Source organism: Colias eurytheme, chromosome 16, assembly GCF_061535395.1.
Source record: "Colias eurytheme isolate Ceu_HAF_F1 chromosome 16, ilColEury1 Martin Lab GWU primary, whole genome shotgun sequence".
Classification (NCBI taxonomy): domain Eukaryota; kingdom Metazoa; phylum Arthropoda; class Insecta; order Lepidoptera; family Pieridae; genus Colias; species Colias eurytheme.
In genome coordinates this window covers 2106847-2121609 of record NC_142995.1, presented here as the reverse complement: position 1 = coordinate 2121609, position 14763 = coordinate 2106847, and the positions used below count along the sequence as shown (strand labels likewise).

At 30.1% G+C, this 14763-nt stretch overlaps 1 protein-coding gene across 1 annotated transcript; it reads left to right on the top strand.

Moving 5' to 3' along the window:
- Positions 1 to 6963: 6963 nt before the first annotated feature.
- On the top strand, positions 6964 to 14369 carry LOC149901584 (ionotropic receptor 84a-like). Its single transcript, XM_090111143.1, has 11 exons — positions 6964 to 7101; positions 7450 to 7609; positions 8005 to 8278; positions 8737 to 8909; positions 9416 to 9642; positions 11032 to 11131; positions 11629 to 11807; positions 12601 to 12708; positions 13046 to 13212; positions 13623 to 13820; positions 14103 to 14369. The coding sequence occupies exons 1-11, from the start codon at positions 6964 to 6966 to the stop codon at positions 14152 to 14154; spliced, it is 1776 nt and encodes a 591-aa protein (XP_089967269.1). The 3' UTR covers positions 14155 to 14369.
- The last annotated feature ends 394 nt before the right edge of the window (positions 14370 to 14763 follow it).

Genomic DNA, 14763 nt, shown 5'->3' with positions numbered 1-14763 from the left:
GTTGAAAAATAATTATTTCCAGTCCTTTAAATATGGAAATATATGTATATTTTAGACTTTCTGAAATTACTATTTACATTTAAATAAGAAAAACTTTTAATTTCGCCCTCAACTTTACATTACATAACTATTTATAATTTTTATGCAAATCAAACAAAAAATTAAATAAGAGTTGTGAATTGACAAGTCTCCATATTATTGTAAATGCAAAATTATCGATATTTTTAACATGCCCATAAAAGTCCGGTTTCCGATTCTTATGGTCATATTATGCAAGAATACCGGTTTTTACAACTGCAGTGTTGTTTTAATCGATTTGGAGTTAATCAACTGTGATTGTCAATTAAGGAATATATTTATGTGTAATCTGAGAATAAATTATATTTAAAATAAGGATTACTATGTATTGTAAAGGTCAGAATTAATTTATATATATTATTTTCTATTGTATAGTCAAGATATACATTTAAATAATCAACATAATATTTTTATCAAGTTTTGGTGTTGTGGTACAAGCAGGGGCGTAGCTACCGCAGTATCTGCCGTATCAATTATACGGGGCCCCCGCGCAAAAATTACTAAAAACTTCCCAATTTTTTTTTCAGAAATGACAAAAGTCAAAAAAAGCAATTTTCTGGCATTTTTTTATTGAATTGTTTGTAAAAATTTTGGAATAAGTGACAGATAGATAATTATGATGAATAACTATTTATTTTAATTTTATGCAAACATTTTTTTCTTTTGTGAGAAATCTTTACCCTTCCTAAGGGCCCACAAACAAATTTTTATACGGGGCCCCGCCAAGGCACGCTACGCTTCTGGGTACAAGATACAAAGCTTCAAGAAGAAATAAAGTATTGAAAAAAAAAATCTATTATGTACAGAAAACCCTACTTAATAACCTAAGTAGGTATGTAGTTTAACGATTTTTTTCTAAGGTTGGTTTTTTTAGTCTGTGTCAGAGGCAATTATTTTCAAAGGGTCACCTAACTTTTTGCCTATGCTTTTTGCATGTTTTTTGTGTACTTTGAAAAATTACAAAATACATGACGATGCAATGATTAATACGATCAATCATTGATGATCTAGACGGATATCACGAGTGTGACTCAGTTTACGTGCGAATAACCTATTCGTGTTTGGAAAATGCGTAGACATTGTTAAGTAATGTTTTATAGAAATGCATCTGAATTAGTTAGTAGCCATATTGGAATGTGAAGTAAACATCTGTATTCGAGTCTAATATATTAGGTAATTAAGTATTGTATTTATTAATTTTTTTAGTGATGTTGTAGTTAGTTTGTGTTTAAACTTTAAATGTTGCAAAATTTTATTTTGAGAAGTTTTCTTGTAGAGTGAAACAAAAAATACACAAAGAAATGTACATCCACTGTGTATGATACATGATATTTATTCATTAAAAATGCAAAACCTTAGCTCTCAACGACACACTTTGAAAACTACAGAGCAAGTGTTTAGACAATTTAAAGCGATAAATAGAACTAAATCCGGCCCGACTCCCTTTTATCATCGGTTTTAATTTTGTAATAGTAGAAAAATAATCTAAGTTTAATTCTCAGCAGACAGTATGTAAAGTAGGTAATTAGTAAAAGTATTTCTGGGTATCATTACTTTCAATAAGAATTAATTAAATAAAAATTTATAATTGTTTTCTATTATACCTATTCCATTATTTATTACGTTTTGCATTTATTACGTTTGATATCCGTCATTGTACTGTCTGTCTGTACATAGGTAGTATATAATTATCATTTATCAATTAACCCCAGTTATAGGCGTGAATATTAATTGTTACTTATTAATAATTAGTATACGGATATGATGAATTATATGACGCATTCTAGTTTTTTTTTTTATATTATAAATGCGTAAGTCTGTCTGTCTCTTCTTTACGACTCAACTAATGAGCCGATTTCGATGAAATTTGTTACAGATATAGCTTTAGACCTGCAAATGGACATAGGAGAGTATAGAGTTTTATCTAACTTATGGTTATATGTCTTAATTCTTATGATGATATTGAGAGAGTAAGTAATAATTAAAGTGATTAAATATTTGAAGGCTAAAATAGTTGTTAATAATTATATTATCGAAAGAACTAGTAATACTACTTTCATGCAATTTTTTTTATTAATTGATTGCTTGAAAGTTGTACGGTTTATCTGTTACACTTTCTCGGCTTAAACCTGAAATTTAACGAAATTTAGATCATCTAGATTCAGATTCAAAAGGTTTTATTTATATAGATAAAAATTTTAGGATTAAATTTTGCTTGTATGTATTATTTTATGCAGATTTTCTTTAAATTTAAACAACAGCAGCTATGTAGGTAGTTACGGGGTCCACTTCAAGTCATGGAATAAAATTTTGTAATATACTTAGACATTATTTGAGTGATTTCTCATAAATATAATGATAAGAACTTAGGTGCCTATATATTTACGATTTATAACTTAGGTACCTAAGTACCTTATAAATCAATATCTTCCCATAACGTTTTCCTGTCGTCTTACATCATTTACATCATATTTTAAGAATGATGCGAAAAAGTGCAGATTGTTTCGGAGAAATCGTGAATGCATCACTTGAACAAGGTTGTCTCGACCTCAATAAAAACTTTCCTTATGCATTTATGTTTTGTTTAAAGTTTTAAACCGCAAGCATTTTTATAATAAGTATTAAGTACCTCTTAATTCTTGATTGTATCGTATTACTGTTTTTTCACACATAAGTATCAATGTTTACGTAAATTAAGGAATACAAGGTAAGGATGTAAAGTAGTATCGTTTTCTCGCATTGACGAGATATACATATAAAATATAATTATATGTATGTGTTTAAATTTGATGTTCATTAAAAAAGTTGTCTAAATAGGTATCTTAACCTTAGTAAATACTTACTTGTTTACTACTTACGTCAAAGCACGTAGCGCAAAGCTCAAAAACCATTTTTTTTTTCATTTACTTACAGTAGGTAATATTAACTAACTACCTACTAATTTATTTGATGTCGATGGAATTCTGCGGAAAATCGAATTGAGTAATTCGTTTCGTTCAGAATAATTAAATTAAGTTTATTCTCAATAGATGCATTCAAGCAAGCATTTAACTTTAAATCAAATAAATAAGCTATTTGTCTCCAAGTTCAAGATTCGATATAATCAATGAACAGTTCTGTGTCAATGAATGAATTTGTGTATTAGATGTAACACAAATTCATTCATTGATTATAATAAACAAGGTGTAGCATAAATGCATGAATGAAATGAATATTATAATATACTATTGATATATTGGTTAAAGATAATATCAACAAAGTTCAGTAAATCTTGTAAATATAAACCTGGTCACATACAGGGCAAATATTATCAGTAAATGTATAAGCAGTAATTTAAAGTTTAACTACACACTTATTTTACTTAAGTACTAGAGGCTCGCGATAAGGAAATGTTCAAACACCAAATATTTACTAAATGAGTAGATAGATTTTATAGGTAACTTAGGTCTCGAAAATCAGGATAATTACGTCTGTTGTTCAATACCGGAATGATAAAGTTCCTTAGTTAATAAAATATATAAAATAGTATTCAAACATAATAATAGTAATAAATATGATTGATGTTTTAATGTGTGTTCGCTTAATTTGCTCTGACACGAGTAATTGTTGGCATGACAATGATCGTTTAGTGATTAATTGAGTTGTTTAACTTCCAACAGAGCATATTTTATTAAATAACACAAATACGTAGGTAACTAGGAACATTTATCAATTATTAATATCACTTATAAAACTAAAATTGAGAGATTTGTAAAATAAATAAGTAGGTATACCTACCTATATAAAACGTTATGCCGCATATCCTACAGGAAATTAAAATTTTGTAAATCCAAATTACCAGCTACAAAAACCACTCAAACCACATTTTGCAAATACTTAATTAAAATTTTGTTATTGTAGGTAATATCTAAATGTATGGACATTGTACAAATCTTGATTTATTAAAATCGATCATGTTGTATAATATAATGTATTGCAACAGACATCTCATCAGATAAATAATTAATACCATCGTAAAAATACCTCAAAGCAAAATCTATTTTTCCCAACGCATTGCAATGCACTCGATTTTTAAAATCTCAATGACACGACATTTTCGTCATAATTCCCTCGTAAATCACAATTAATTACGTTTCACGCTGGTGTGGTCGATGAATCATTTTATCGTATTTATAATTACATCACTAGTACCAAATACGGGTAATGTTATCGTCTACCGCAAGCACCGTGACCTACAAAGGGACTCATGGTTCTAGGAACATATAGTGATGTGCGTTGAGTTTCGGTAATCGACTGTAACGTCTGGAAGATTGGCTGTGCTTTTTCCTGTAAATTTGAAATACTATGTAAGGTACAAGGACTCTTTCAGGGTATTTTTCACAGTAAATTGTAATTCATATCTTGGGATTTTGGATAGAGCTACTGAATGTGTAGGTTTGTACATGTTTTATAATGGTAAAAAGTATGAAAAACGAATTTTGAATATACTTACATAGTGCATGAAAAGGCAAGGGTTTTTTATGATAAAGTTGGAAGTTTTTAATGTGTTTGACCACTTCCGCGTTAAAGATTTAAGTATTTGCATCAGTAAGTAGTACATAGGTATAGAATATTATTCTGACTATTGAAGCTTGTATCATGATACTCATGACGTTTTCTATGTAGCATCTACCAATTCCAAACCAATTCGCATTCAGTTTGCGTACAAAAGTATTAAAGAATAAACATAAAATGAAAAAATATTAAATAGAAAATTGTTTATCCTTTTAGACCTAAACAATTTAATGGTTGTCATTGGTAATTCCGTTTTCAGCTTTGACATGAAATCATAATAAATATTTCTCAAAGATATATGAAGCCGTAATTTGTCTCAGTAAATCGTAATGACATGTTAAGTGCTTGTAAGTGGGTAACTGCTTAGGGCAACCCTATCATTACGCTGCGCCCAAACAGAATGCGTCAATACTTTTGGTACAGTCACAAAGTTACGTTTTTTCTATATTTTTTTCTTTATTGGCTTTAGATAAAGGCTTAAATACAACATCCTAAGTCGAATGACTTAACTATTCCTGATAGAATTTGTTTGAGCTTTTCCATAGACACAATTTAATCCTTGTAAAAAATGTGTTAGTTTTCTGTAAAAGAGGAGTGATGAATTCGGAGCTACTGAAACGATTGAAAAATAGGAAGCGATTTATTTGATCCACAAATTTATGGCACGCGTTCAAATTCTTCTTTTAGATATTTTATTACCCAAAAATGGTGATTTATTATGCATATTATTTTGTCATATTAAGTTCATATGGATAAAAAAATATTGCTTAGTAATGGCTTAGTACATAGCTATCAAATGCGTTAAATTGAGTTACTGTTTCTTTTATTACGCATTAAAGGTTATTTGCATACATTGTATTTTATATTATTTTATGTATGAGGATTTATAATTATTGAAAACAACAATAGGTCGTAATCACGAACACAGTGTATCATGTCTATTTAAATGATACATGAACAGGAAATTTTCTAATATGTAATTGTCAATATTATTTTTAATTTAACGTGTATTAATTAATTATTGATGATAAGTGAATCTAATTTAATATTTTTTATTTGGTTATTAATTATGTATGGTTGTGCTTCTTCATTTAAATTTAATAATAATATCTAATAAATTTCAATTTCATTATATTTTAGGTGCGCTATGTCGCTAATTTAATTTTAAGAAAAATACACATAATTGGACCTTACATAAATCACAATTACTGTTACGAAATAAGGATATCGGTAAAAGTAGGTATTTACTGAAAAAAATCTGTTTAAGTAGGTACTTTGTACAATGTACAAACACTTGAGGAAATACTAATCTCTCATAATCGTAATTTTTATTACTTCATTATATAACAGAAGTTAGGACAGTCTCTAAGAGATTACGATAAAGGTAGTAATTAGCATATCATTTAAATATTAACTCGCCAATAATTACATAAATCAAACATTTATTAATAGATGTATAATCATTAGAAAATATATGAATATGATTGAAGTAAATTATCATGATTTTAACGTTAGTATTAAACGACAGCTATAGAAGTACTTAGATAAATAAAATCAATCTATTTTTATTACATTTCGGACTCGATTGTACACCGATGAAAAATATATCGTATTTTTTCTATGTCAAGCGATATTTTATGCAACAAATGAAAATTACATCCAACATTTTTTGTTTTTTTAACTAACACTAAATCACAGGAAAACTTGAAACAGTCAACATGAATTTTATGATTTTTATTATTTTATCCTTATCTGGATTAAAGTTACTTTATTGCATTAATTTAAATGTGGTACAGATGATTCCATTATTTGTTTTAAATGAAGGAAAACCTACATCTGTTTTGCTTCCGAAGTTATGTTGGAAAAACTGTGAGTTAATGTGCTATTTATTACTTTAAATAAGCTGTTAAGATGAAAAAGGTAGTACACCGTACAGTCTCCAGTAACTAGGTACTTAAATATAGATAATGAAATTGAATAGCATATATTGAAGGATAAAAATATTAGGTACGTACACGTGATAAGTATAGATTTCAGTAGATAGGAAATTACCTTGTGGAAAAATGGGAGACGCATTTCGGATTTTCATCACTGATTCAGGGACTTCGATACGCTCTTTCGCCTATTACTTGTTATTGAAAAGCAGAAATTGAACAAAAAATAGATTGCCTGCTCATTTGTGAGTTTTAAAATAGTCAAGCGTGTTGTGTGTTGACAAATTATTTTATCATAAGCTCTACCGTTCTTTCTGAAAATTGAACTTTCTTCTCACCAATTTTAGGTATCAGTTGATTTTCTTTTTATATTGATTTTTTTTCAGCTGAACTTAAAATGTTAACTGAGAAACTGTATGAGATTAACACTAATGTGGGATACGGTATTCAACCGAATAGAAGCGATTACTTTGTCCACGGCATCTTGTTCATTGCAGATCTTTCTTGTTCTAGGAGTTCAGAATTTCTTGTCAGGGTGTGTACTGTGTATGTTTTAAGCTATTTTTGGTTCTTGTATGGTAAATTATTATAAATAATATTAATTTCACATAGATAATAGATTTATTGATATTTTGTTCTGATTTCGATAGTACCTACATAAATTGTGGCTCTTTTTTATTTCCACTTTGTTATGTTACACCTCAATGTGTACCAATATTAGATACTTTAAAATATGATTTTTAATTAATTTATAAGATGTTATACAATAGATAAGTGAGAACCCACCGACATTAAATAAGATCGTAAGATACGTAAATAATATTTTATTAAGTACTAATATTAATTAAATAACTTAGTTTCCTTTTAATTACATATATTCTAGGCCAGTAAGCAAGGTTACTTCAAATCACCATATAGATGGCTATTACTGGACCAAAATGGAGATTCTGATTTGCAAATTTTAAACGATTTAGACATGCCTATCAATAGTGATGTAGTTGTAGCGAAGATGATTGAGTTCAACCAGTTTTTATTTATTGAAGGTAAGAAGTAGAAGTAGGTATATTTATAATGTTATTGATCATAATTAGCTTTTTTGTATTGGTTTCATGTAGGCACAAATATTACATAGGTAGAGCATATTAAAAAATTGAACGGATAAGTTATTTTTACTACGTAAGTATAATAATTATTATACAAATAAAATTATTAATTAGGGTTTTAAATATTAATACATTTCTCGTTTCATATATAAAAAATTATTAATATGATAGCGCAAAATTTTAAAATTTTATGTGTCATTCTTTAAAATATCCTCTAAATTAAAAAAAAGCTCTATGAGTTCAATAACATCAGGAACATTTCTATAAATGTTTTGGCTATTACTGTAAAGTGATTTATTTCGCAATGTCCTAAATGTTCATATTTTAATTCACAGCATACAAAATATCAGAAACATCAAACATTATATTTTCCACTCGTGGGACATGGCTCGCTTCCAAGACGAAATTGACCGATAATTTTAATAATTCTCTAATAATTTATGGACCTAATGATGAGAATAACGCAGAAACTAAACTGGGAGTAATAAAGTATTATACAGAAGAAAGGATTTTGTCTAGGAAGAGACGTAATATGCAAAGAGAGCCTCTGACAATGGCTAATGTTATTACTGATAGCAATGAGACTAGGAAACACTTGGACGATCGGTTGTAGGTATAATTCCTATTATTATATTGATCGCAAAATCTATATACTAATATTATAAAGCTGAAGAGTTTGTTTGTTTGAACGCGCTAATATCAGGAACTACTGATCCGATTTGAAAAATTCTTTCGATGTTAGATAGCCCATTTATCGATGAAGGCTATAGGCTATATATCATCACACTTAGACCAACAGGAGTGGAGCACTGCGGGTAAAACCGCAGGGCACAACTAGTACAGATATAAATAATCTTAATTTTATTCAAATGGTGGGTTCATGTAGATTTCTGTTTTGACCATTCATTGTAGATTGAAATTAACAACATTTTAATTCAGAATGCCTCGTTATTTATTTCAAATCGTACCAATTATAAATGGAAAGAACAAGTGAATTATGAAAACCTTATTTTTACTTATCTACCTACTTGTATTTCAAAATAGACTTATTATTTTAATTTTACAAGATATCTCCACCAAGACTCGATAACCAAGATGAGTTACATGGTCGTGCATATATGCTTTGAAATGTTAAACGCTACGGAAAAGCTTCTATTTACACACACTTGGGGTTATAAGGACAAGAATGGTAATTGGCAAGGCATTGTCGATCATTTGTTGAAGAAAGAAGCTGATTTAGGTAGGTATGATTATGAATTATGTTCTTTAAAATTTAGGTAGTGCCAAGATGCTAAAAATGCAACTTTCACTATGCTTTGCCTGTCCGGTAGTTATAGCAATATAGTATAGTAGTAAATAATATTGACATAATTTAAAAGAGCAACTATGGACTTTCTTGCCGATTCTTCTCCATAGATACTGCTTTCCGAATCGGTGGTAAATGTTAAAAATACTCATGTAATGACGATTCGAAAGTGCTACTAAATAGTAGTCTAATTGAATAAATGAATGTTTGAGTTTGAAATGTAACATAGATAGGAGCGATGTTTGGAATTGCAGCTATAGAAATATTATGTACTTAAACATAAACATGTTAGAATGTATCAGATTTGCACTTTTGTGCAAAATATAGAGCACATTTTTTGACATCATTCATGAATAAAAGAAATCATGCAATAAAAACATGCTTTAAGATAATTAATTCTTAACTATAATGAATTAAAAAACCAAAAGCGTAATCTCCAGGTACCCTCACAATCTTCACACAAGAACGCATGAAGGTTATCGACTACATAGCCATGGTGGGGTCTACAGCTGTTCGTTTCGTGTTTAGAGAACCTCCTTTAGCCCTTCTGCAGAATATATTCACCCTGCCCTTTACTGGGGCTGTATGGATTGCGATTTTTGTCTGTGTGTTGAGCTGTGCGTTGTTCTTGTATATCACTTCGAAATGGGAAGCTACTGTTGGTATGGTAAGTTTTGCGATGTTTTTCGCGTTTATCCTCATTTTTGAAACAATAAATTGGTGTTGTGAAATGTTAATATCTTGAATGCAATAAATAAACGACAGAGTAAGGATTTTAATAAAGTGGATTTAGTGGGTACTGTTTACCTTACAAACCACAACAACAATAATTTACATTTACAATTTAAATTATAAATTTCTCATACTTTTATTAAACGTAAAGCTTTTTTATGAACTTGTAATCAGAGGCGGTTCGTGACAAAATTTTATGGGTGTTCACTTGAAATAAAACACTGAAAATACATGGTGTAAAGCAGTACATTTATCAAAAAAATTACTTATAAAGGAAATACATACGTCTTTCTTTTTGGTGTGCAAAAATATCTATAACTTAAAGCGACAAGACATTCGTAAATGTCTGTTGTTGCTTTCATCACAACCACACAACCACGGTGTTTTCACATAATATTGTTCGGATTTAAACACACGCGTATATGTTTTCGTTTTTGTCGTTCATTTTTGCGTAAGGTCAAGTTCAGGCCGTGGCAGTCCCTTAGCTTTTAATTCAAGCAGAATTTGTAACGTTTTAACACACTTTTTAATGAACGCCACATTATAATTGTTCATTTTCACACTCACAAGTAATACTGATAACTACAGACTATTTCAACACGTATCTTATGATTTTAATTAGAAAATTCCCGAATTTGCATTCGCGCGCGTGCATTGAATTGAAGTTGACTCGAGAGTCGAGTGTTTGTTTTTAATATAGAGAGAGATAGAGAGTGGCAACGTCGCTGTGTACGGGCGCCCAGGCGCGGCGGTAAAAACGAACCGGCAACGTTTGCGGGAGCGGCGCTCCGAATTTTGCTATTTTTCCATAGAAAATCTTCTGTTTCACGCGCGCAGGGCACTGGCAAACCCTCTCTTTCACTCCTATTGGATTTCGTATTAAGAAATGTACTAAATATTTTTTCATTGGAGCGCAATCGTGAGCGCTCCGCTTCGCGCGTTACTGTATAATACAGTATTATTCAGGTGTATGGAATGATGGAATGATGGATATATTCATTGGTATTGACAGTAGTTTTTTACGATTACGATTGATTTTAAATAGTAATAATTAATATTAATAATGAAATTAAGGAGTATGATTTTATTATATGTAATTATTTATGGGAGTTCACTGCACCAGCGCTCCTTAGGGCGAGCCGCCTCTGCTTGTAATAATTGTAATAAAGTGACTGAGTGAAGAGGATAGTAATCACATCTCTATGTGATAAGATAAGTCTAAAGACTATGTAAAGACTTAATAGTAAACATCTAAAACAACTCAATAATTGAATATGAATCTGTTTCACAATATATTTTTGTTTTGTACTGTTTTGTATTCTAGCATCCGATGCAGTTAAACGGTTCCTGGGCAGATGTGTTGATATTGATAATCGGCGCTGTTCTTCAACAAGGATGCACTTTAGAGCCAAGATATGCCGCAGGCTAGTACTATTAGCATATTAAGTACAATAACTTATGGGTGCTAAGCAAGTCTTGAAAATAATGAGATATGTATTTCGAAAGTTGAACTGAAACAAGCTGTTATAAGAATTACTCATCAAAAAGAGATAATTTCATCATAGCAGATCATTCATTACATTATTTTATGTTATGAATTTTCCTTATAAGCATTATAAAGTATTATTATAGATGTACCTACTTACCTAGTTTAAAATTTATTTTCTATCAAATATTTTGATATTTTTGGAAAGCTCAGTGAAATCTCGGAACTGCTTGCTGGTTTCAGAGTACCTTTCATATCCATTTCAATTTTCATACAATATTTTCCGCCATATAGAACCATTCTTGAATTACAATTCGACTTTCATCCAGCAAGATTCGAAACTAGGACCCTGCAATGCTTACATATTATAATAATATAGCACCCCGGACCCCCAACTTATAAACTCAACAAATAAAATTCAAATTCACTTTACAGGTAGATGTGTAACCCTCCTTCTCTTCGTAGCTCTAACAATACTTTATTCAGCCTACTGCGCTAATATTGTAGTACTACTTCGAGCACCTAGTTCGTCTGTTCGAAGTCTACCCGATTTACTGAATTCACCATTGAAACTTGGCGCCAGTGATTTTGAGTACAATCGGTATTTCTTTAAGGTACCTAACTGTTTCTAAATTATTTCATTGTTCAACAAACGCAAATTTAAAGTTGATTTGTTATTCTAATTCCTGTAAGATGAAAAAAACTAAACATTAATTCTTTAAATTCTCTGATCGTCAGTATGTCCTTTTGAAAACCCATTTACAAATTGCATAAAATTTAACCAATATTTTAGTCGGTATTTTATATTACATTAATACCTATTTCGTTAGTAAACAACATAGTCAAACGTATAACCCATTGAAAACAAAGTAATTCACAATAATGCAATAATCGTCATTTATGAATATTTGATTTTCCTCAATAGGTTAGCCGAATACATTAAATCACAATGCTTCACGATTTATGGCGTAAAATATAGGAATTTGTAAAATATTAATCAATAATAAATGCTATATTAAATTCCTAGTAAGCCACGAACAGTGTTTTTTGCAAGGACATCGGTTTTGCACCACGTTTTTAATTGAAATTAATTAATAAAGGTTAATATAAAGTTTCTAAGTTTAAAATCATTATTCGTATCGTATTCGTATATTTTCTATCTACTTACTTTTCCTTAATTTGGGAATGTTACGAAGAGTCAACATTAATTTAGTAACATATTTTTTTATAAATAATTCGATCTTTTATTTGATTATAACAGATACTATTCAAATATGAACTTTGTATTCCGTACTATTGATAAGACAAATAAAACTTAAAAAGGTTTTACTTACATTACAAGGATATATTGCTAGATAAATTATCTATTATTACGAATAAAATAAATACATTTATTATTTTCCTCAGAAACTGAACGATCCAATCAGAAAAGCAATCTATGACAAGAAAATAGCTCCCAAGGGGAAGAAACCCAACTTCTACAGCATGAAGGAAGGCGTGGAGAAAATTAGAAAGGTTTGGGTCAATAATACAAACATATTTTTGACATAATCGAACATTGTTATAAGTTATAATTCATAGGAATAAAAGTTATTCTATATTGATACAATACAAAATAAATTAAAGTGTTTGTTGAAAAAGCAAGTATGTATTATACTAGATGAACAATAATTACTAAAACTTATGCATTAGTACGACACACTGTACCTATACCTATTAAAATTTCGATTGAATTGATAATATTTCCTATCATTATTCACGAAAAAGTTTGCTCTAGTAACAAAATAATCGCCTTTCATATAATAATCTTAATTCTCGATATAATGCGTCAAAATAAGATGGTTGTTTTTAGGGTCTTTTCGCCTTTCACATGGAATTGAACCCAGGTTACAGGCTGATTCAGGAAACTTATCAAGAGGAAGAAAAATGCGACCTGGTTGAAATAGATTACATTAACGAAATTGACCCTTGGGTGCCGGGACAAAAGAGATCCCCTTATAAGGACTTGTTTAAAATCAAGTGAGTTATTTTTTTGTCAAGTTTAATTAAAATAAAGTACCTACTCCTGAAAATGACACATTTAAGTACTGTTTTCATTTTTAAGCTATTGCATAGCTTCTATCGCGGGCCTTGAGCGGACCGAATCGAGAAATTCCGTAACGAAAAAACCTCACGCTCCCCACTCCGATGGGCTCGGATGTGTGGCTTAAAGGCATGCTATGCAATAGCTTTACCGCGGCAGTCCCCGAGTGCCACACGTCTTTTTTTTTGTCTTGACAATTTTTATAGTCGCTTCTATAGGTACTAGTGTAATTCTCTATCATAGATTTTTAATTAATTACACTAAAATATAACTTTTTGTTAAATGTTAAATATTTATAACTTAACTTCTAGATAAGTTCTCACTTTTCTCTTAAAATTCCACGCAGCTTCATAAAAATCCGTGAAACGGGTATCCAATCGAACATCCACCACCGCCTGCATGTTGGCAAGCCTCGCTGCTCCGGCTCCATCTCCACCTTCAGCAGTGTTGGCATTACTGACATGTATCCTGCTATAATTGCTACGTTGTATGGGATGTTACTGGCCCCGGCTGTGCTTGTACTTGAGATCATGTATAAGAGATTGTGAGTAACTGTGTATCTTCTTGAGCTTTTACGGTAGTATTATATAGTCTTTCATTTATTTTGATATCTCTTGTTAAGCTTTGTTGGCTTTTATCCGTCTGAAAAGCATTGATCGTTGCTTTGTATAATGGAAAGGGCAAACGCTTCTATCGGCCTATCCTCAAAATATGCATTATTTTGAGCTAAATATGTAGGTAGTATATAAAGAAAATTATTTTAGGTACGCTTACGCTTTGATTTGAATAACTATCCTTTTTACGTAATTACTCCTATATATTTCAGGATCGTGGTAAGGCAGAAGAAGATGGCAAAACAAATAGAATTTTCAACTTAACTCTATATTACTTACGTACTAAGTTTATGTTCTACGTAGTGACAAAATAAGAAAGATACACAATCAGGGAAAATATCTATGATGATGTTGCAAGCACTTTATTAAACCATAAAAAAAATATAAAACGTTTTGTCGTTGAAGAAAATGCACTAATAAAACGAATTTAAAGCTTAAACACAACAATAGTACCGTTTATTTCATATAATTGTGTTTGTTTCCTAAACCAACATTATAGGATTCGTCAAATTAATTACCCATAATTTCGATAGAAAGGCTTTGTTCCGTAAATACAAGCTTAATACGGCGGAATTGTTTGTGAAAATTGTAATTTTAGCAGTAGACTTACCTAAAAGAAAACACAGTAGTATTGAAAGGTGTTTTGATTAAACAGGATTCAGGATGTTATCAAAATTAAAATGGTGGTTAAGTTGGTATGAAAAATGCTGCACTATATTCGTGTTGTTTTTGAAATAAATAAATATATTGCAAATAATTTCGTTTTATTGTGTAAATTAAATGAACTATACTTTAACTTCTGTTCCTGCTAAAATCCAATCTTTCCCTAAAACTAATCTTAAAAGTTAAATATAAGTATGTACAAATTTTTAT